A 20,341-nucleotide genomic window follows, 5' to 3' on the forward strand; every position below is an offset into this window, starting at 1 on the left:
CAACTTTGGGAGAGCTGAGCTCGACTAAAGTTATACTGACCACATTCGTGATGTGGCGAGATGCGTAGTGGAGGGCTCGCCCTCGAGAGCAAGCGTTCGTATATGGGTGGCCGAAGAGGACCATTTGGCTGCTGACTTGACGGCGTCAGTCTGATCAGGGGCTGCAGCCGTGCTAGTGCACGGCTATTCCGATGCTATTCCGATGAGGCCCCGAGGCAGAGTGTGCCCGTTAAACCTTCATTACAATATACGTCATGCAATAATAGATGGTGGTTCGGGGTGTTAGCAATAAATCATTTTTAGTACAGAATCCGATTCAAACTTCGTCCCAACGAAATTTGTGTTTTCTGCTCTTTGTATTGTATATCCCATTTAATAGCTGAACCGATATTCTGAAGTAATGGTGCCACTCCAAAAATAGCATTATGTTGTCCGATTTCATTTTCTCATGAGATTATACCGCAAAGTAAGTTGGGTTCTAAGTAAAACGATGCCAGGTTCTTGGCTTTCCAAGGGTAGCGGACAAAATGACGCTCAGCATACAAATGTCCACGAAACCAATGAATCTGTGGCGTTAGTACCGTGTTTTGGTTGCGGAAATAAGTGCCTGGGGTTATGTTTGGTGGCGAAAGACGTCTTATGTAAAATGGTTCAGCCCCCATTATCCAAAGTTACCCATCATTTAAATTAATAATTTTGAGGTTGAGGGGATCAAGTTGCCCCACTGCATCTTCCATGTCGACACCACCACGCAAAAAGATCAATTAAATTAGTCAGTGTGTGATGGTTATCTTTTCACTACGCTTTTTTGCATTACAGCCAAAAAAAAAAATCGGGGAGCCAAACCAACATTGGGAGAAGGGCCCAACTCAACATGGAGGGGGGGGGGGGGGGCTGGGGCACGGCACTCACAAAAGAATACAAATCGAAAGCCGTAACATAGACTCCAGTTGGACTTAATGGGCCCAACTGGAATAGGGTTGCGTGGCCCACCGTTCGGTACTGGGGGCCCTGATTGGCACAGGACCCTTCTATTACCTGAGCATGAGCACTCATCATAACTTGTCAGGTTTCTTTTTATTGTCAAAAGGCCCCAACCAACGCGAGAGGCCCTCTGCCATTCGGGCTCCCGTCTCCATCCTTGTTGAGCAAATCTTCCCTTGACCGACTCGAGGCCCCTTGTTGACACAGAACGCCTGTAAGGCACTGCGTGCCCCTGAACGATACAGGAGCCCCACCAATGTAAATCACGGGCCCGGCCTTGTACTTGCTTGGGAAATGGGCCACCGGAGCTCAGATCAACATGGGGACAACCGCTCATTGTTCGTGATCTGTGGCCGAAATAGGGGAACACTCTGTCTCAGGAGTCCCTACCGGTCATCAAGAGATCGTCATACTGAGGCCATCAAGAGGTCATCAAGAGATCATCTTGCTGACATTTGAGATCACGGCCCTATGGGCGGGGGTCCTTAATGTCACCTGCAACCAGCCCTTCGGACCCTTAGCCATACCATCGGACCCTTGATCTTTGGTTTCAAGAGACCCTTCGGCCCCCGTTCGGGCCCCATCAATTATCACTCCGTCTCGGGACCATTTGCCGCCACAGGACCCCCTTTTCGGCACTGTGACTCTTAACCGACACATGAGCTCCTCATCGTGTCATATACCCAGAACATTGCAAATCGCGGACTCCAGCCTCGTTTCTGCTTGGCAAATGAGTCTTAAGGGCTGAGACGGACATGGAGACGACTGTTCGATACTCGTGGTCGACTGACTTACGCACCCGCATTGTCTCAGGGGTTCCTCAAACGATGCAAGAGGACCTTTGACTGATATTTCAGGTCACGACCCTACGGGCCGCGCTTCTTTATGTGACCTAAAGCCAGTCCTTCGAGCCCCTGTGCCCTCCAACCGGCCTTTGATCGTCGGTTCCGGTGGGCCGTCCGAACCCCTCTTCGGGTCTCATCGAACACTTCGCTTGATCGGCTCGAGGCCCTTGCTAGCACAGCGCCCTCTGTTAAGCGTTGTGGGCCTCTCATAGATACAAAGCCCCCTACCAACGTAAACCACTGGCCCCAGCTTTAAAGTTGATTAGGAAGTGAGTCCCCAGGCCCATACCGACACGACTATTTGGTGCGGCGGTACCTGACCTGTGGTGGTGGTGGCGGGGGGGGGGGGGGGGGCGAGCAATATGAATCGCTGGCTCCGGCTTTGTCCTTGCTTGGGAAATGGGCCCCCAGGCCCACGTCACCACGGGGCCGACTGTGCGTTACTGGTAGTGTCTGACCGAAATATAGGCTTTTGTCGACTCAGTGGGCCCATGATCAGCGCGCAGGACCCTCTGGCTAGCATTGGAGTGCCCGGCCCTGCGGGCCGGGCCCCTCAATGGGACCTCCAACTGGCATTTTGGGGCCCTTTGCGTCCTCGAGTCGGGCTCTCAAGTCGGGCCCTTAATCGTAGGTTCCGAAGGGACCTTTTGGGCCCTTCGGAATCTAAGGGGCGGCACGTGGCCCCCCGTACCCCTCCCTTGCCTGCACTACTGCTCGTGTACAAACCAAATAAAGATTCTGAAAAAAAATTGTCTGAGTTCCACAGGCTTAGAAAGAGCATACTGGACCAATATGCAATAAAGACCGTTGGTGATCTGTTTCATGCAATCCTATAACGCACGATTTCTTCACTTGATTGACTATAAAATTGAGGCACAACTTGATGTCTCGGCAACTTCTGGCCTCTTTTCCAGTTATTGAAGGTGACAATTTAAAAAAGCGCAGAAAAACACATCCTCATGAACAAATGCGCCATCTTCGGCGGCCTTTTTTGGAAGGGAGCTTTTAGTATCAGAGGTCCATTTATCAACCCTGTGTCCTTCCCTTGCCAAGACTATGGTTGCGCGCCTGGTCCCAACTCGGAAGCCACTCTACCGATCTACCCGCAACCTTCACCAGAAGAAAGAGTACTGCAAGTTGCACCACGACACCACGTAAATCCCGCTGGCGGCATCACACGTTGTATGGTCGCGCGATGTTGGTCCATCAACACCGACCACACGCAGCGTAATAGAAACGTATCGCACCAGGAGCGGACGACAGCAAAGAATCCACACGTCTCAGTGAGTAGTTTGAGCAGAATTGCCGCATCCTTCCATAACAAGGATGCAACAATTGGTCAAGGGAGAAGGCAGCAGAACCCATCAGCTCACCCGAGACCGCTCAATCGAGTCTGTCGGCACCGGACAACTCCCGCTACCGCCGGTGCACCAGCCGCGACCGTCGGAGCTCAAACTCCCGTCACTGAGGTGCCAGACATCCCCAGCAGCGCAGCAGTCCCACAGCTAACGAGTGAATCGGCGCCAGCGATCCACGCTCAGCCGGCGGGACGCCAGACCAAGGCAGCGGGAAGCCACGACTCGTCGGCAGGAATTACGTATGGCAGTTATGCCCCAGATATCATTGTATAACCCTCTTGCAAGCCATTGGAAATACTGACAGGAATGCTGTAACCTTGTTTCACGCTTAAGGCAATCTTTGAAACACTTAAAACCTGCTCTGAATGTGATATTTCTACCACAATAAGGTACGGAGCCGGCGACACAGCGGCGTTCGAGTTCGAAGACTCCAGTGACGTCATCAACCTGTGCTAAGCCCGCTCTCGATCTCACCAATTGGAAATGCCTTGATGACACTCTCTGAATCCAACATTGATCGTCAATGTGGCGTGCCAAATTGTGGATGAGTGTTGAGCGTTAGCTTTGATTTCGTTTGCAGCGATTACATGGCTGGTATTGGACTGTATCGGATGATGGTGAGAATCTACCGTACCTTTCCTGGTATGAACGTGCGTTTCCGGGTGTGAGCAGGTGAATGAGTCATGAACGCGTGATGTCCGAGGCCTTTACGTGCCGAGTGACATGTATTTGTATTAACGCACATGCGATCACTTAAGTTGCTCAATACATTCACAATAGGCCATAAGTACCAAATTCATCTTCCAACTTGTGTGATGTAGAATTTAGCATTATCTTCATGTGTCAATTGGCCGGGGAAAAGCAGGCGAGCACAACAGGTGTCAGGTGAGGCTGCAAAATAATATGCTACATGAAACATCAGCATTGGCAGATGTGTGGCACAGAGACACAATACATCATGGTCAATAAAAATTTCAGCTCATGCATGTGCCTTATATGCCTCTTGCAGCTCCAGCTTGCTTCAAGGATGGCACACAGTGTCCCAAATTTACAGCATAGAGAACAAATATTTTAAGGAATTGTTATATGATGCTGAGAAGCTAAAGAAAATCTTACACAAAATTCCCCTATTGCACTTATTTAGGGTGAAAAATCTTACACAAACATTCCCTAAAACACTTACTTAGGTGCATGCAAGTATAAGTTTCAGTGCACCCATAATACTTAGACAGCTGCTGGCATGGTGAATGGATCTTTTTGCAGGCTGGTTGTCAGGCAGGTAGCCAAAACATGATGTTTGGCTAGAGGGAGCATTCCATGTTAGCATGTTTTATGTTGAAACAGCCATATTGAAGATCATTTGGTGCAGTTCACAGCCCTGCTTTTCCTTTAGGCCAAAACCTCTTATTTCTGAGCTAGATGCCCTTAAAAAGTGCAGATTATTTTGTCCAAACTTAAGTGTTACCCAGGCATCCACCTGATCACACCATAATAATGTTCAAATCCTGCCACCCCACTAGCCATGCTGCAGCATTCATGGTTCATGGTAAAAAAAGGATGGATGAGTCATTCACATGTGGGGTTCCAGGATGAATTCCTGCTATAACAACTGTAACAGGTGTAACAGCCAATAGCACAGCAAGGGTAGCTGTAGGAGTCAGGGGCCTCTCAGGATATGACTGGTGCCTCACTCCATGGACAGGACATGTGGGACATCATTGTGCCCATTCCACCTGCTGGTAGTCCAGCTAGCTGAAAGGGTCCCAGATGATGTCCAAGGGTTCACAAATGGGTTAACTATGGCCATGTACAGTGTTGGGAGCATGCAATTGTCAGCACTGCATGCAAGTGTTGTGCAAGCTCTGTGAGATGCCAACACAAGTTACATGTTGTGCCACACAATACAAAAAGCCATGCATTCTTCCTTCTTGTTACAGAAATATAGCTGTAACAACATAACTGATAAATGGTGAACTAAGTATGTGAATACAAGTAAGGATCCTGAACTCACAGAAGTATGTAAGAACACCACAAAAAATCGGCCAGTACACAAGTGCATAACAATATTTGGTTCAGCACACATCCAACATTGCTATGGGGCTCCTATCAGGAGATTGAAGAATCACAAGGGATTGCTTTCATGCAGGTGTTCTATAACACAATTAAACAATGATATTTTGAGGAGCATATTTATGAAATAAAAAATTATATTGTTTAGAGCAGTCTTTTCCACTGGAAAGTATACCAATAATTATAAGCAAGCTTATTTTGGCATATCTGGTGCTTGCATCAGCATCTTCAAATGTGGAACATTCCCTTTACCCATTTGTTGAAACAAGAATTATTATATGAGCAAGGTTTTGCCATATGATTTTCAATGCTAGCAGATGAAAAATGTATATAAAACTAAAGCATTTGTATGCAGATCAAGGTAGTCAAAGTTGGAAGGTGTATTAAACAATTGCTAAAGATGTTTAAATATATACTATGGCATGTGGGGAATTGTGTACATAGTGAAGCCAGTTCAAAAACATGGTATTTACCCTTTTGAATGATAGATTAGTTAATTACACAGCAAGAAATTGAATGACATTGTAATGTCATATGTGGCATATCTATTGTATTATGCAGGTAATCAATATAGTATCATATAACATTAACCATTTTATATAACAGTGCTGTTGCTAACACACAACAGCTTGTGAAATGTGAGCATAAACATGTGTGTCATTTTTACTCACCCAAATATTTGAGAGGAAGTGGTACTTGGTTTGATATACTGCATGCATTTAGGGCTGTTTTGTCAAATGATTGACTATTAGTTGCTACACATAGATAACTTCATTGAATGAAACAAATAATGTACACATGCACACAATATCTACAACTGCAGTACTTTTGCAGCCATGCCAAGTTGACTGCTTTGTAGCATAACAAGCTCAGCTCTTCTTTGTTCCTGCAACATTATGCCACATGGCCTTGCAGGTATGCAACATTTTGTTTGTTGCATTGTTGCAATACAATTGTGACAGCGTTGTCACAGGAGTGTAAATTGCCTTTCAGTTAGGGGGGCTTCAGCCCCCCTCAACTTGGGCTCCAGTCTCCAAACTTTGCGAGGGAAGTGTGTCAAAGCTGAGGAAGACCTGTTTACTAGCATATTTTGGGAGTGGATTAGGCCACTTCTGACTGTTGAGCCATCCCAACTCATTTTGTGGAACTATGCCCCTGCTGTGTCATCTTCAGATAAGGTGCATGTTATGTTGTGTAGCAGCAGCCTACCACCAAAATGACTTTACTGAGGTTGCATTTGTGGATTTCAGGTTTGATCTGTTGTCCTTCTACATAACTCAAGAAATGGACCAGAATGGGTAAGTGGGCTGTACAGATACATTTGTCAACATTCTTGAGTGTGGAGAGTTAATGAATCATTTCAAATATAACCCCAAATTAGAGGGAGTTTCACATTTGTATGGGGTTTTGAGCTGAAATGGTCATTTTGAAGATTATTTGGTGCTGTCCTCAGGCCTGGCCTTCTTAAGGCCTCAAATATTTAGTTTCTGAGCTACACATCCAAAAAACTGTGCAGACTAGTTCAAAGTCACTCAGGCATGCATGATACCATAGCAACGCCGTTAAAATCCTGCCGCCCCTTAGGCCAAGCAGTACCGGAGGCCAGAAATAATATTGGCTAGCCTTTCCAATAGAGCACAAATTCCAACTTAAGTGGATGTCAACTCTCAGACAAGATTGAGCGAGCTTAAATCACGAATCAGGTTTTGTGCGACATCATAAAAAAGTTGGACTTGGGTTCGCCACTTATTAGTTATTGTGGAAATGATACTTGTGATGAAATAACTTAACAATAATGTCATAACCAAGCATGCAAATGCAAGTAAACATCTTAAATTCACGGATAGATATGTAAGAACACCACGAGTAGGGGTCATAACCCGAGCTCATAGCGATACATGTCTCAATGAACACTTCCAACCCGTGTTGCCAACTCTCAACAAGTTTGAATTACTACAAGTAAGTGGCAGTTTTGCACGTCTGAGTTGTCAGCGCCTCAAGGCCATGCAAACGGTCCGTGAGAAAGTCAAACAATGACATATTTAACATCACGTTTTCTAAAAATAGAAGTTTTGGTGTCTAGAACAAGTGTCACATGACAGCATATGTGGCTGCAAGCATAATAATAAATTTTACCAGTACGAAATGTGTGGTGACTTTTTCAGCAACAAATGCTATTTAATGCTTCAAATGACAATTAAAGCTCAGCAGTGCTCATCATAAGTGCAACAAAGTGGTCACCTCAGAGCTTGGACTTAGAACTAGGCCACCCAGTCCATATCCCTGCACTGCCCACCTTGGTCAGGGGTCTTTTGACAGCTTAACACAACTCACACATACACACGCACGCGTACACGCATACACGCATACGCACACGCACATGCACATGCACATGCACACACACACGCACACACACACGCACACGCACACGCACACACTGAGAGCTGTTGGACAACCTGTACCGGCTCCTCTATCACGGGATAGCACCATCGTAAAGCTCCTCAGAGCCGGTCGGTGTTTCCTCCCGGAGCACCAGCTGACCCCATGTTCCTCTCATGGCTCCGTGACGGCGTGCGGCGGCAGGGGCGGCAACAGTGCCGGCAGCGTGTACGGTCGGCTGGGCGGCCCGTACGACCGCTGGGTGGAGCCGACAGACCGGTCGGCGCTGGGCCGCGTACAGCAGCAGTACTGGACCACCAAGCAGACGCTGCTGCGTAAGCTGGGCAAAAAGGAGGACGAGTACGTGGTGGCTTCCGACTCGGAGCTGGATGCCAAGCTCGAGCTGTACGGCAGCGTGGACGAGACGTGCCTCGACCTGGACCGTATCCTCGGCTTCTACCAGGACCAGTTGTGCGGTACGTGACGGCCGCCCCTCTCTCTGGGCGGGGTTCGCCGGTCCTGCGGCTCACTCAGGCTGGCGATGCCTTCAGTCTTGGTTGGGTTGCGTTTCTGTTATATGTGGATAAATGCTCCTGCCGCAGCGCGAGGCCGTTATTCTGAAGGCCCTGCCCTATCACTGAAGGGTACTCTGGGAAGAACGTTTGAGTACCCAGAAGGGTGGCTAGGTACTCAAATGGCATGCACGTGCATCTATTCGGTACTGGGCATCTATTCTGCCCATTCTATTCTGAGAATCTAAGTTGTCCAACATGTTCTGGGAATCCATTCTGTCCATTCTGTTTTGAGAATTAAGTTCGTTTATTCTGGTCTGAAAATCGTTGTTGTCCATTTTCTTCTAGGAATTCATTGTCTGTTCTGTTTTGGGAATATTTTCTGTCTTTCTTTTCCAAAAAAGATGCATGTACGTCATGTTCAATTCTCTCACCGTTTTGTTCGTTCCGTTCCGCGTCCGATGTACGTTGCATGCAGAGGGGCTGTTTGCGCCGGGTCTGACAGTATGTGTCGAGAGCTGCCCGGCTGTGCTGTGATGGCCCTCCTGGAACTGAGAACGGACGCTCCGCCCCCTCCGACAGTGCTCTCCCAGGAGGAGAACAGCCTGGGCCGCTTCCTTAAGGAGCAGGGCAAGGAGGACAAGACGCGCGCCGGCAAGATGATGGTGGCCGTGGGCAAGACCATGTCGTACACGGCGCAGCAGCGGCTGGCGCTCCGCTCGCCGCTGCTGCGGCTGCATCAGGTGAGCCTGCCGACCGCGCGGCGCTGCTGCGGCTGCATCAGGTGAGCCTGCCGACCGCACGGCGTCGCTGCGGCCGCACCAGGTGAGCCTGCCGACCGTGCGGCGCTGCTGCGGCCGCACCAGGTGAGCCTGCCGACCGCGCGGCGCTGCTGCGGCCGCACCAGGTGAGCCTGCCAACCGCGTGGCGCTGCTGCGGCCGCACCAGGTGAGCCTGCCGACCGCGCGGCGCTGCTGCGGCCGCACCAGGTGAGCCTGCCGACCGCACGGCGCTGCTGCGGCCGCACCAGGTGAGCCTGCCGACCGCGTGGCGCTGCTGCGGTCCGCACCAGGTGAGCCTGCCGACCGCGCGGCGCTGCTGCGGCCGCACCAGGTGAGCCTGCCGACCGCGTGGCGCTGCTGCGGCCGCACCAGGTGAGCCTGCCGACCGTGCGGCGCTGCTGCGGCCGCACCAGGTGAGCCTGCCGACCGTGCGGCGCTGCTGCGGCCGCACCAGGTGAGCCTGCCGACCGCGCGGCGTCGCTGCGGCCGCACCAGGTGAGCCTGCCGACCGCGCGGCGCTGGCCAGCGGCGCTCCGAAGCCAGTTTCTGTACGCAGGGAGGGGTGTTGTGTTGTGAGCTCGGCGGGATGGGCCGGAAATCGGCAGGCTGTCAGCCCATCAGCCGCGGTCATGTCACGTGTCGGCCCCGATCTCATATGTCAGCATCGATCATGTCATGTGTCAGCCCAATCGTGTCTTGTGTCAGTCCCGATCATGTAATTTGTCAGCCCCAATCCCTTATTCTGGGCCCGGGAGTTCGAATGCACCGCCCACTCTTGCAACTTACGGAACCCGAATATATAATGTGTGCTGTCAAAACCCGGTTGTTTGGACCGTAAGCCATCACGTGGTTGCAAATATTGCATCTCGCCGATTCTAAGACCCGCAGCCCAACAAAGCCATGGTGCATACTTTCCAAGTTCTTCAAAACTGACGTGGTTTTATGGGCGTTGAAGGTGATCGTGGAAGGAAAAGTAGAAATTTGCCGTATTTGTCTGATTCTGGGCTGTTCTTGGCTGTAGTCATGGCGGCTTGGTGTCCAGGCAAACTACAGCAAGCTCGCGGACATTTGGGTATAGCTGGGGAGTTCATGTCTGGTGTTTTATGCTAGGGAGAAACACCACAAGACATCACCAAGCTCGTCGCTTTCGGTCCAGGTCCATAAAGGACGCGATGGTCCGCCTTTCTTGCAAGCTTACACAGTCTTTATTTCGCGGCCGCCGAGCTCGGTTGGCGAACGTAGAGAAACTTAATAGAACGTCATATTTCTCACTGCCAGTGAGCTCGCGTAAAGCATAGCCCTTGCGTGAGAAATTGTGTTTGTTTGATGCCAAAGACGTGTTTTGAATGTTTCGTGATCCTCATCCGACCGAAGCACTTTGCTTAGTCGTTTGGGCCGCTGTTGTGTGGTGCTAATAGTTTTCACATGGCTATTCATTTGGATTGATGATGCGGACACTAGCGTTTCAGACCGCGCGATTGTGCCGTCGCCGATGCCATTGTCTCGGAAGGTGCTGCGATCGGCCCCGACCGCCTCGTTCGTCGACAGGAGGTGGAGACGTTCCACAACCGGGCCGTCAAGGACACGGCGATGACGGTGCGCAGCATGGAGAAGGTGCGCACCGAGTACCGCGGCACGCTCATGTGGATGAAGGATATCTCGCAGGAGCTCGACCCGGACACCTACAAACAGCTGGAGAAGTTCAGAAAGGTGTGTTGCCCCGGCCACGGGCGCCAGGAAGCACGCGAGCGGGAGAAAGTGAGCGGTGTCTGTTACCAGTGCTCGCTCCCATAGATAAGACAGTAGTGCTAGCATTATTCCTCGGAGAAAAACCAGGAGAATGAAGACAGATGGGTAGATATTTCGGTAACATGCTTTTATCGAAACAGTAGCACTTCTGGTTTTGTTTCGATAAAGTCATGTTACCGAAGTGCCAACGCATCTTTATCTCCATTCTGCTGGTTTACCCCGAGAAATGAGGCTTTTACTACTATCTTATTCACGTGAATAACGCTCCTCGCAAATGCACTGAATAACTCGTACTAACTCGTAATTTTGAGCCGAATAGTGGTCGTCAGAAAGCGCTAGCTAAAAATTTCATGAGCCCAGAAAAACAGTGCGCGTTCCAGTGGATCGAAACACAACATTTTGGTGTAGCTGTACTACCGCATGATGAACACACCACCTGTTGACGCAGACATTTGTGCAGGCAGGATCGTAGCATTTATAGTTAGGTGCTAGATTGCAATGCCTACAATTGCAAATGCTCCACCAGGTCCAGATGCAGGTGAAAAAGAACAAGCAGCGTTTTGACAAGCTGAAGGTGGACTGTCTGCAGAAGATCGACCTGCTGGCCGCGTCGCGGTGTAACATGTTCTCGCACGCGCTGGTGCTCTACCAGGACGCACTGCTCCAGTTCTGGGAGAAGACGGCCCGCACCATGAACCACGTGTCGGACAGCTTCAGAGGTGCCCGGCCTTAGTCGTGTTTTCTGTGCAGCACGAGTTGTGTCTCCCTGGGTTGGTTTGACGTCATTTGACGTCTCAGCAGTGAGGCTACAAGTGTGGTGTGGTTCCCTTACGGCGGGAGGGGGGGGGGGGGGGGGGCGGATTACGGTTAACAGAGTCACACGAGGCTCGCAGCGAGCGACGCCACGCGAAACTTAATGCCCGTTCGGACGACTCGCTGTCGCCAGGGTACCAGTACTACGAGTTCTCCGTGGTGAAGGAGCTGTGCGAGCCGTCCCGGCTGCTGGCCGACCAGGCGTCGGCGGCTCGCACGGCCGCCACCCAGCCGGCCCCGGCAGCGGCAGTCTCCGCACCGCCCGACCAGCAGACGGACAAGTGAGTGCAGGCCGAGGCCGCGGCCGACGGACAGTCTCACCCACTTGACATGCTGACACAATTGGTATCAGCCTGACATTGGCGACAGACCGACACACATGGCGACAGACTGACAGACCTGGCGATGGGCCGACACGTGCGGCGACAGACTGACACGTTTGGCAGCAGCCGGGTACATCTGCTGACAGGCTGGCTCACCAAGGAACAAGTACGGTTGTCGATTTACGGCCGACTGTTGTCATTGGGGCGCAAGCCTGTGGTGTCCCTAAAAACAGCGCGGAACACAATACGCAAAGTCTGTTGTTTTTATGTCGGGGACGATAACCGTGTTTGTATTTTTCAATCTGCTGTTTTGTTGTTGGGGCAACAGTTTTCGTAGCTGTCATTTAAGTTGCGTACCTCGCACTCTTGTATTGTTTTCACCAAGACCGTAATGTTCTTTATGTTTCAGGCCTCCCGATCGTGCGAGACCGCATTGTTTTAGTTGGTTTGGTATGTTTATTCGATTTATTCGCCATCCTGCGTATACGCCGCCCCGCACGTCCTCCTAACCACCGACCTCTTGGCCTGCACCAGCAGTGGGATAGGCACTAACTGGCCACCACCAACACTAGCAACGTCCGCTGTCGGAATGGCGCTTGGTTATTGGCCTGTTCAGACATGCAGCCGGCGTTAAGCACGTGTACTAACCCCAGAGGCATCCTCCAGAGGCGAGCGAGGTCATGCTCGTAGGACACCCACTGGTCCGGCAGGCGGTGCCTTATCCGCTGATGACGAGGCCAGCTTGCTTCATCTCCCAATGCGTGATGGTTCGGTATTCCTGCATGAGAGCCGCGTGTGACCCGCGCATTGACATTATCCATGTTTTGCTCTTCATGGAAGACGACTGATGTGCGTGAGTTCTCCAGATGTGCGTGGTGAACTTCTTTGCACTGACAGCTCGTGTTCAAAGTGATGTTGCCATTGAATGCGATAATTTCTACACCCGACGTTCACCTCTGACACGTAGCCAATGTGAATTTTGCTGGTTGTAGCCATCTGCTGCGTCAATGATAGCCTTCCAAATAGCGTCATGCGCCGTGTCGCCTGGTGTGAATGGCGCATGTCTGCGGTGGCTGGGAGGTCACGGGCGAGCGGGGTCATCGGTCAGCATCCGTTTCTATGTATTTATATTCGGTTGGAGTCGTATCTCATGGGCACGTAATGACTTGAAATCGGGACTAGAACGCATGCGTCGGCGTCTGGTCATGAGGTCCGGACGCCGCGGGTCGGAGCACCGACGCCACGTGTCCACGTGCCAGGGATGTCTCCTCCCGCAGGCTGATCTCCTTCGAGAGCGAGGAGACGGAAGAGCCGAGCCAGGCGACCGCCGCCGGCCCTCGTGCCGTCATCGGCGGCCGTGACGTCACCTGCCGATGTGGCGTCACCGGGTGACGTGGCGCTGCTGGAGCTGGGTGAGGTGACGCACCCGGAGCCGGCGCCACCCCAGGGTGAGTGGCGCGCCGCCGGCCGAGCGCCAGCGCTCCGTGGGGTTGCTGGATGGGCAGTGCGCAGCGGGGATCGCGGCAAAGCTGAGATGTGCCAACGAAACGCTCGTTGCAACGCTGGCGACATGTCTCACTCCGAAACTGTGCCCAAGTCTCAGTTAGTCGTGATGTGCCGGCATAACTATCGTTGATTCCTGGAGGCGCTCTGCTTCTTTGGCGTTGATAGTGAAATGTGTTTAGGTCAGTGCTTCAATGATTGGCCTATTGGGTGCCAAGAATGTCGTTATTTTTCGTGCTTTTACACCCCCGGCTTAGGGTTCACTGTCTGTTGCTCCTCCTCTTGCTCAAAATAAGTCAATCAGTATCGAACCGTTCTGCGGTCAACCCAGCATCCAAGCGCCCCTCAGGCTGGACAAGTTGACTGGGCTGGTCCGATGGGTGGATTCGGGGTCAAAGGTCAACGGTTAAGCGGGAACGAAGCATGTGCGAAGGCCGCCGGAAAGCCATGATTCTGGTAAGGTGAATTTGTATTTACGTCCTGGCACCCTATTGGATGCATTTTAGAACACTGATTTAGGTGGGCCGTGTTGAGACAGACGGCATCTTCCGTCCGTTTTCGGTGCAGACCCATGTAGACGTTCCGCGCCCGCCTCAAAGTCCCGCGTTTACGGCAGGGGAGGTTAACCTGCTGAGCCAGCACCCGGGTATACCGGAGCTAGAGAAGGACGACCAGGCGCTGCTGGAGGAGATCCTGTCGGCGCCGACGGCGGCGGCGGCGGCCGCCCAGCCGGGACCGTGGCACGCCGCCGAGGCCGGCCTCACCCCGCTGGCGCTGCAGGTACTGCCGGCGGCATCGACCAGCTGCCACGCCGACCAGGTGTCAGCGCCAGGCGCAGCGGAGGGCGCCGCCCGCCCGTGTTTTGAGCGGACTCGAGCTGGTGGCTGGCGGCTGGTCTGAGCGCTTCCGTGGCCGGCTGTGGGTGTGTTGACGCGCCCCCTGTCTGTGTGCACTACTCTTGCCGATTGTCTGGGGGACGAGGCCTGCGTGCCTGACTGACCCTGTGTCCCTCCGTCGCGCAGGACGTCTTCGGTGACCTGACTCTGAGCGGCGGTGCCGCAGCGGCCGGCGCCGGGCCCGCCCAGCCGTCCGCCTTCATGCCCTCCCAGTTGTTCGGATCAGGTACGGCCGACCGCCGGTCGGCGGTGGGAACGACTGACGGTCCTTACTGGACTAAAGGGAATCTGATAAAATATCACTGAACTATGCCTGGTAGTTACACGTGTCACCTGCTCCTTATCCTATATCGTGCCGCTCGCCTTTTCACGTGATGGATTGGGTGCTGGCGCTTCATGTATCATTCTGCTAGTCTTTACCTCCACCTGGCGTCACCTGTAGGAGCTCGAGGTAACACTGCCGGAGCACAGATGGCAGCAGCTCCGAGTGCTGCCGCAGCTGGCGGGGCAGGCCAGCCTCCAGTGCCGCAGCCCAAGTCCCAGGCTAAGCAAACCGTAAGTGGAACTAAAGCGATCTACTTCAACACCTCCCTGCTTGTAATGAGGTTTAAGGCAGGTTTTGGTGCGTTTTGCCGACTGGCCTCGTGTCTGATAACAGCTATCCTTGAATCATGTGACTGATATAAATTCGCGATAGTGCTAAGCCTCCACTTCCTACAATGCCGAACACGTGCGGTGTGTCGGCGTGCGCTGATTTCTCCGAGCTATGATGAGCTCCGCCTGCTCCACCACCCGGTGACGCCGGGGGACGCTGAGATGGAATGCTGGCCCGCTCAGACTTTGTCGGCAGTTGAACACTGCCAGGAATATTTGTGGTCAATGAGGAGCTTATAGGACTTGAACCTAGCTGGGCGCGGAATGCCGACGTCTGCTGGAGTGGAGTGCGCCGGCTGATCATTGTTGGCAGTGGGCGTGCTGCGTTGACTGTCGACCAGATTTTTCAATACACTGCGATCCAGGCTTTGACTGGAAAGTCAGGTTTTGGTAGTGAGTTGTATGCGTCCTTCCGCAAACTAGCTAACCACGTGTGCATGATGCCGGATGTCTAATCGACGCGCCCTACAAGACCAACCCATCACCACCACCACGTCTGAGGGCGAAGATCGTCTGGGTCCGTCGCGCTGACGGCGTCGGTGCGGTCTGCCGGCAGGACATGTCGGCCTGGTACAACCTGTTCGCCGACCTGGACCCGCTAGCCGACCCGGACGCCGTAGGCCACAAGCAGGGCGACGGCGACCGGAACTGCTAGCAGCGTCGCCGTGCTGCGGGCTCGCGACCCGGCGCGGCGGCCCGGGCGGCGGCGCGTGGAGGCCACGCTGCGAGCTCGCGGCCCGGCGCGGCACGGCCCGGCGCAGCGCGGCCCGACGCGGCGCGGCGCCGCGGCAGGCCGGCGGCTGCGGCGGCCGCCGGTCGTGGTCGCCGCTCTGCGCCGTGACGCCGCTGGCACGTGGCGGCGTCGACAGGCACGTGACGGCTGTCCGGATACCGTAAACGTACAGGCGGGCGGTTGTGATTTGTTTTGCGCCTATATCCTTTGTCGCTGCTCCGCTTTCTTTATTATGTTCTTTGTTGGCGTCTGTGACTGTGAGTGGTCCGAAAAATCCAGGCGTGTTTGGGAGCTCTATTTAACGGCCGTGCTGTTCGGCCTCGGTGCGAGTTGTTAATTTTGTGTGTGGCGAGGGTACATTTATACATTGTGGAGGGCTATCATGGTGTGCATCTATTTTGAAATTTTGTGTCGTCGCGGTTGGTTTCTGGCGCCCAGCGAGCGCTGCTGAACGCTCGTGTCCTCTCTCATATGCCATAAACTGCACGATGTCGCTTGCGTTTTCTCGCCTAGACGGCGGGTGGGATCTCATCTCGTAACTGAATGATCGTCTGGGAATTCTGGGCGGCCAGGTAGTGCCTGCGTCCAGGCCGTTTTCTTTGCTTTACGAAGCAGCGCCGGAAGTGCTCTGCGACGGTATTGCGGCCGAGCCCACGGTATGTGATTAAGGCCCCACCACATTTCCTCCTGGGCTGCGGCTGCATCTCCTCGATCTGGATTAATATACCATTATGTTGCGGGGAGGGGCGTAAGTGACGGGCTCTGGGAACTAATGTTTTATATTCTGCATGAAACTTTACGGATAATCCGCTAATTCTGTTTCACGCATGACATCAATTTGCAGACAATGCTCACTTTTGCCTGGATATTGAGTTGGCACGCTCAGACGACCCGAGCGGTTGGCAGGCAGGACGTGGCTAGGGACTTAACGCAGGGCTCTACCCTCCAGCCGTCCGCGCAGCTGTGGGCGGGGGACGGGGCCGTCCCCGGCCCATCGACGGACGGGCCTGCGTCCAGTCGCCGTATCACACCATCGCGTGTGGAGGGAGCGGCATACCGGCGCGGAGTGAAGCCGGCACCTCAGAGGCCACTCGGGGCGCCTGCCACAGGCACAACCCGGACTCCATTCGGGCGTGTGGCCGGCAGGCGGGCTGGGTAGCGCCGGTAACAGCCGCGCGCGCTGCCTTTTGGAGGTTGCGCAGAGATAGCGAAATACCCCAAACGTCTTCAGCCGCGTGCCAATAGCCATGCTCGGACACGTCTGACGCCCCTACCCATACATGCTTTCACCCACTTTCAACATTTGCGCAGCGCAGTCAGACAATATTGATCAGAAGAGATCTCAAGGGTATCATGGCGTGGTAACGTTTATCAAAAGAGGTCTCGCGAGTATCATCTTCTATCTACTATTATGCTAAAGAAACAATGTCATGTATTTGTCCGCCACCAAGGTTTGATATGCACAAGCTAAACGGTAAGGTATTTTAATGAAATTTTCATTCGACCGTGAGCTGCTGGCGGAGCGCGGCAGTGTCACGTCAAATTTCTGCATTTGCCGTAAATGACCGCGTGGTGAGCAAAATACGTCGCAAAGTTTCCATAGGTTTAACAACGGCGACACAGTTTTCGTGACTGCCGGAAGACGGCATGACCCGGGTCCATTCCCTGAGTCATAGAATCGAATGGGCCATCGGATGGTATCAAATTGATGGTGCCGCGCCGCACGTGGCCCGTGCACACTCGCGCACGCAAAATGTCTTGCTCCTGACGAGCTTTTTCGTTTTGGGTTGCATCTCGGCACGCAATGCAGGTAGAGGCGTGAGTTTTGTTTCTCAACATTCAGAATCCAAGCGACAACACTTCCAGCGCGCGTCACGAGTTTAGGCAACGCACCGTTGCGCTGCAAATTGCAAGACGAGTTGCAAGCGGACAAGTTTTTGAAGTCGGCGCCGAATACGAGCCGTTACCGCCAAAACTTCGGGAATTGAGTGTTGAAATCAACATCAGGGTGTTGGCCGATTCGTTCTATCTCTTTACCACCCTTTTGTTGATAATATTTTTACGATGTTTCGCTAGCAAATGAGCCTAGACTGATGGGTTGCATGGCAGGGTGTGTCATCGAGTGGGTGAATCTCTTGGAATCAGCTGAGACAAAGTTTTCCTTGGCACACGGATTGATGATAAACTTTGAGGCCTGTCGCACCGCACCAATGTTGATATTCGTGAGGCGGAAGCAGCCTTCCTTTGATGGGCCGAGAAACCCGTGTTCGATGCCAGCGCTACCTATTTTCCGCACTGGGATCATCCAACAAGCCTCAAAGCTGCCACTTTCCGCACTACTGGTACTTGATGGATTAAGCAGGAAATAAAGATAATGAAGAGCACCAGCAAAACATTGCCAAACAGCTTTTAAGCTGACTTTTCAGTAAAGAACATTAATTCTTAGTAAAACCCAAAGCTGTGCAGTTATGAAAATGCTCCAGCAGACCGGGTTAGGTCCAAGTTCGTTAATGCTAACGCGTCTTTGTGATCTTAATTTGCAATTTATGTACTTTTTGCATGGGAGCTATGGGCTTGCTACTTAAGTTTTGCCGTTACTAAAACATTTATTTTGAACATCTACATGCGTAAGCATGCCGAAGACTGCACGGTCGCGCACCAAACATTTTGTGATAGGCCACCCGGCTCTACTGTCCCACCACCAACTGCCGACTACGGGAATGCATTAAGCTACATCAGGTGGCTCGGCGAATCGAAGAGGAATCTCACTAACACCATCTTTAAGACCGGGACGGTAGAAATCGGGGTACTGTGGACCAACGAAGCGATCCCTGTTCATGATCTGAAATACGCGACAAAATTGATCGAGAGGGATTTATATCATCCCAACAGAGCTATCAGCAAGAGATCAAAGAAAGAAAGGGAGTGACACAGCAACGCTGCCACCGTGAAATTCAACAAGCTTCTTGATGTCGCGAAATGCAAGTGCAGCCTCAGTGCAGCTTTCCATGCTCAGTTGCCTGCACAGTGTATCAGGAGGAAGCTGCCATGAAGGACCAGTGCGGGCACCGGAAGCTTACCCTGGGGTAATATGACCGGGATACGGTTGTGGCTAGGGTGGCTCGCGAGATGCGGAGGATGGCCAGACATCTCCAGGGGCGTCATGGCTCGGCCGCCAGTGAGGCGGTGTCTGCTGATGAACCTGAATCGCCATTACCGCCGACTGCTGAACCGACGCCGCCTGCTGAGCCAGCCCTGGCTGCTAGTGCTGAACCCGAGCCTGCTCCGGGACCAAGTGGTCTCAGCGCTGGCGAGTCAGCCGAGAGCACGGATTCTTACACGGTTCCGTACATGGTAGAAGGTGGCGACGACGCCGAGTGTTCGTTCCGGTTGAGACCACTGTCACTGTACATTATTACGTCAACGATCTGACTAACACCGCTCTGGCAGTTGGCAGCTACGGTGGCTCAAACCGGGCCGCTGCTGCTATCATCAACGCCTTTCAACAGGACAGCAGAGACGGACTGGCTATTTTAAATCAATTATCGTAGATTCTAAGAAGATGTGCTGCGCAAGAGACAGAACGAAAAAGAGACGGCTCATGAAGCATGAAGCAGCATGCATGCAGCATGCAGATTTTGAAGCAATCCACGAGTCGAGTTTGACCATCCTCTACTCCGACGGACGCGAAGCAGGAGCTACATGAGCCACATGGAGCCAGACGAATATCGTCGAAAAACACGTGGTTGTCATCACTGAGCCAGGCACCTGCTACGTGACTCTTTTTACGTCCGAGTTCGGCCGCGCCCTGCACTTGTTTAATGAGCTACACTCCGTGAGCCCGCAGTGCGACGGTACAGCAATGTGCTCGGCTGCGATGGCACAGCCGTCAACACCGAAACGATCGGCGACGTGTTCCGGCTGTCTGAGCTGGCCACCGAGTCACCCGTACACTGGTTCATTTGACAGCTGCACGGCAACGAGCTGAGCTTCCATCATCTGCTGCTGAGCTTGGTCTGGACCCATCGGCGAGACCTGTGCCGGAGAGGCCTGGGAGAGGGACGTTGTGGCATTCAAGCCTAGGTCGGGGCACGTGCCAAACCTGCCGGTCGACTTGATTCAGCAGCTGATCACCAACCAGCGGCTGCTGTACCTTATGGCCTCCGGCGTTCAAAACGGCTCTGTTCGAAACGTGGCAGCCCAGCGGCGAGACGGACCATCAAACCATGCCAGGTAAATATGAAAACACCTTATCTTCAAATTTATAGCAATTAGTGTTTAGAGTTCAAGGATCAATTTATATTTCATGTGCTCACCGTTGAACATTTACTTATTGTCATACCTTGTGCCCTAGTATGTCGCATCATTTGATGGTTGGTTCGTGCTTGCTAGCATAATTGTTGATATGTATTCCGTCACATTTAAGGACTCTGGATATCGGCATAAGAGATACACTAGGGAGGCGCAATAATTGTCGTATGATCTAACGATAACCTCACAGCAAATTGTTCTGATATATTCCCTTCTGTTTTCAGATGGTTGACACTGGCTGTTTGTCTGCTCCTAGTTCATATCTCTACCGAGACCTCCAGCAGCGCTCTCAAGGACCTTGTCCAGTGCGTGGTCGGCCACTATGTGTCGGTATGGTTCGCCATCCGGCAAAACAGCGGCTGCGACTTTGGCTTACGCAACTTGTCCCGGAGCATCGCTCTGCTCCCCGGCCTGCCGAAGCACACATAG

The 20,341-nt window shown here is 52.7% G+C and overlaps 1 protein-coding gene across 2 annotated transcripts; it reads left to right on the forward strand.

Annotated features, from left to right (window-relative positions):
* The first annotated feature begins 3,711 nt into the window (after positions 1–3,711).
* On the forward strand, positions 3,712–13,135 carry LOC119095907 (islet cell autoantigen 1). Of its 2 annotated transcripts, XM_037218769.1 has the most exons (9): positions 3,712–3,804; positions 6,508–6,555; positions 7,841–8,112; positions 8,731–8,891; positions 10,479–10,640; positions 11,206–11,398; positions 11,626–11,773; positions 12,225–12,265; positions 13,093–13,135. In XM_037218769.1, exons 2-9 carry the CDS (start codon positions 6,542–6,544, stop codon positions 13,095–13,097), a joined length of 996 nt encoding a protein of 331 aa, XP_037074664.1. In that variant the 5' UTR covers positions 3,712–3,804; positions 6,508–6,541; the 3' UTR covers positions 13,098–13,135. The 2 variants fall into 2 exon arrangements, with proteins under 2 accessions (XP_037074664.1, XP_037074659.1); XM_037218764.1 differs by lacking the exon at positions 13,093–13,135 and having other exon boundaries at positions 12,225–12,376.
* Positions 13,136–20,341: the final 7,206 nt, after the last annotated feature.

The sequence above is a fragment of the Pollicipes pollicipes genome, unplaced genomic scaffold (assembly GCF_011947565.3).
Source record: "Pollicipes pollicipes isolate AB1234 unplaced genomic scaffold, Ppol_2.1 Scaffold_1796;HRSCAF=2101_pilon_pilon_pilon, whole genome shotgun sequence".
Taxonomy (NCBI): domain Eukaryota; kingdom Metazoa; phylum Arthropoda; class Thecostraca; order Pollicipedomorpha; family Pollicipedidae; genus Pollicipes; species Pollicipes pollicipes.

Coding starts and splice junctions, on each gene's coding strand:
- LOC119095907 (XM_037218764.1), top strand. Junction 10,641..11,205: donor AGCTGGAGAAGTTCAGAAAG/GTGTGTTGCCCC, acceptor ATGCTCCACCAG/GTCCAGATGCAGGTGAAAAA. Junction 11,399..11,625: donor CGTGTCGGACAGCTTCAGAG/GTGCCCGGCCTT, acceptor CGCTGTCGCCAG/GGTACCAGTACTACGAGTTC.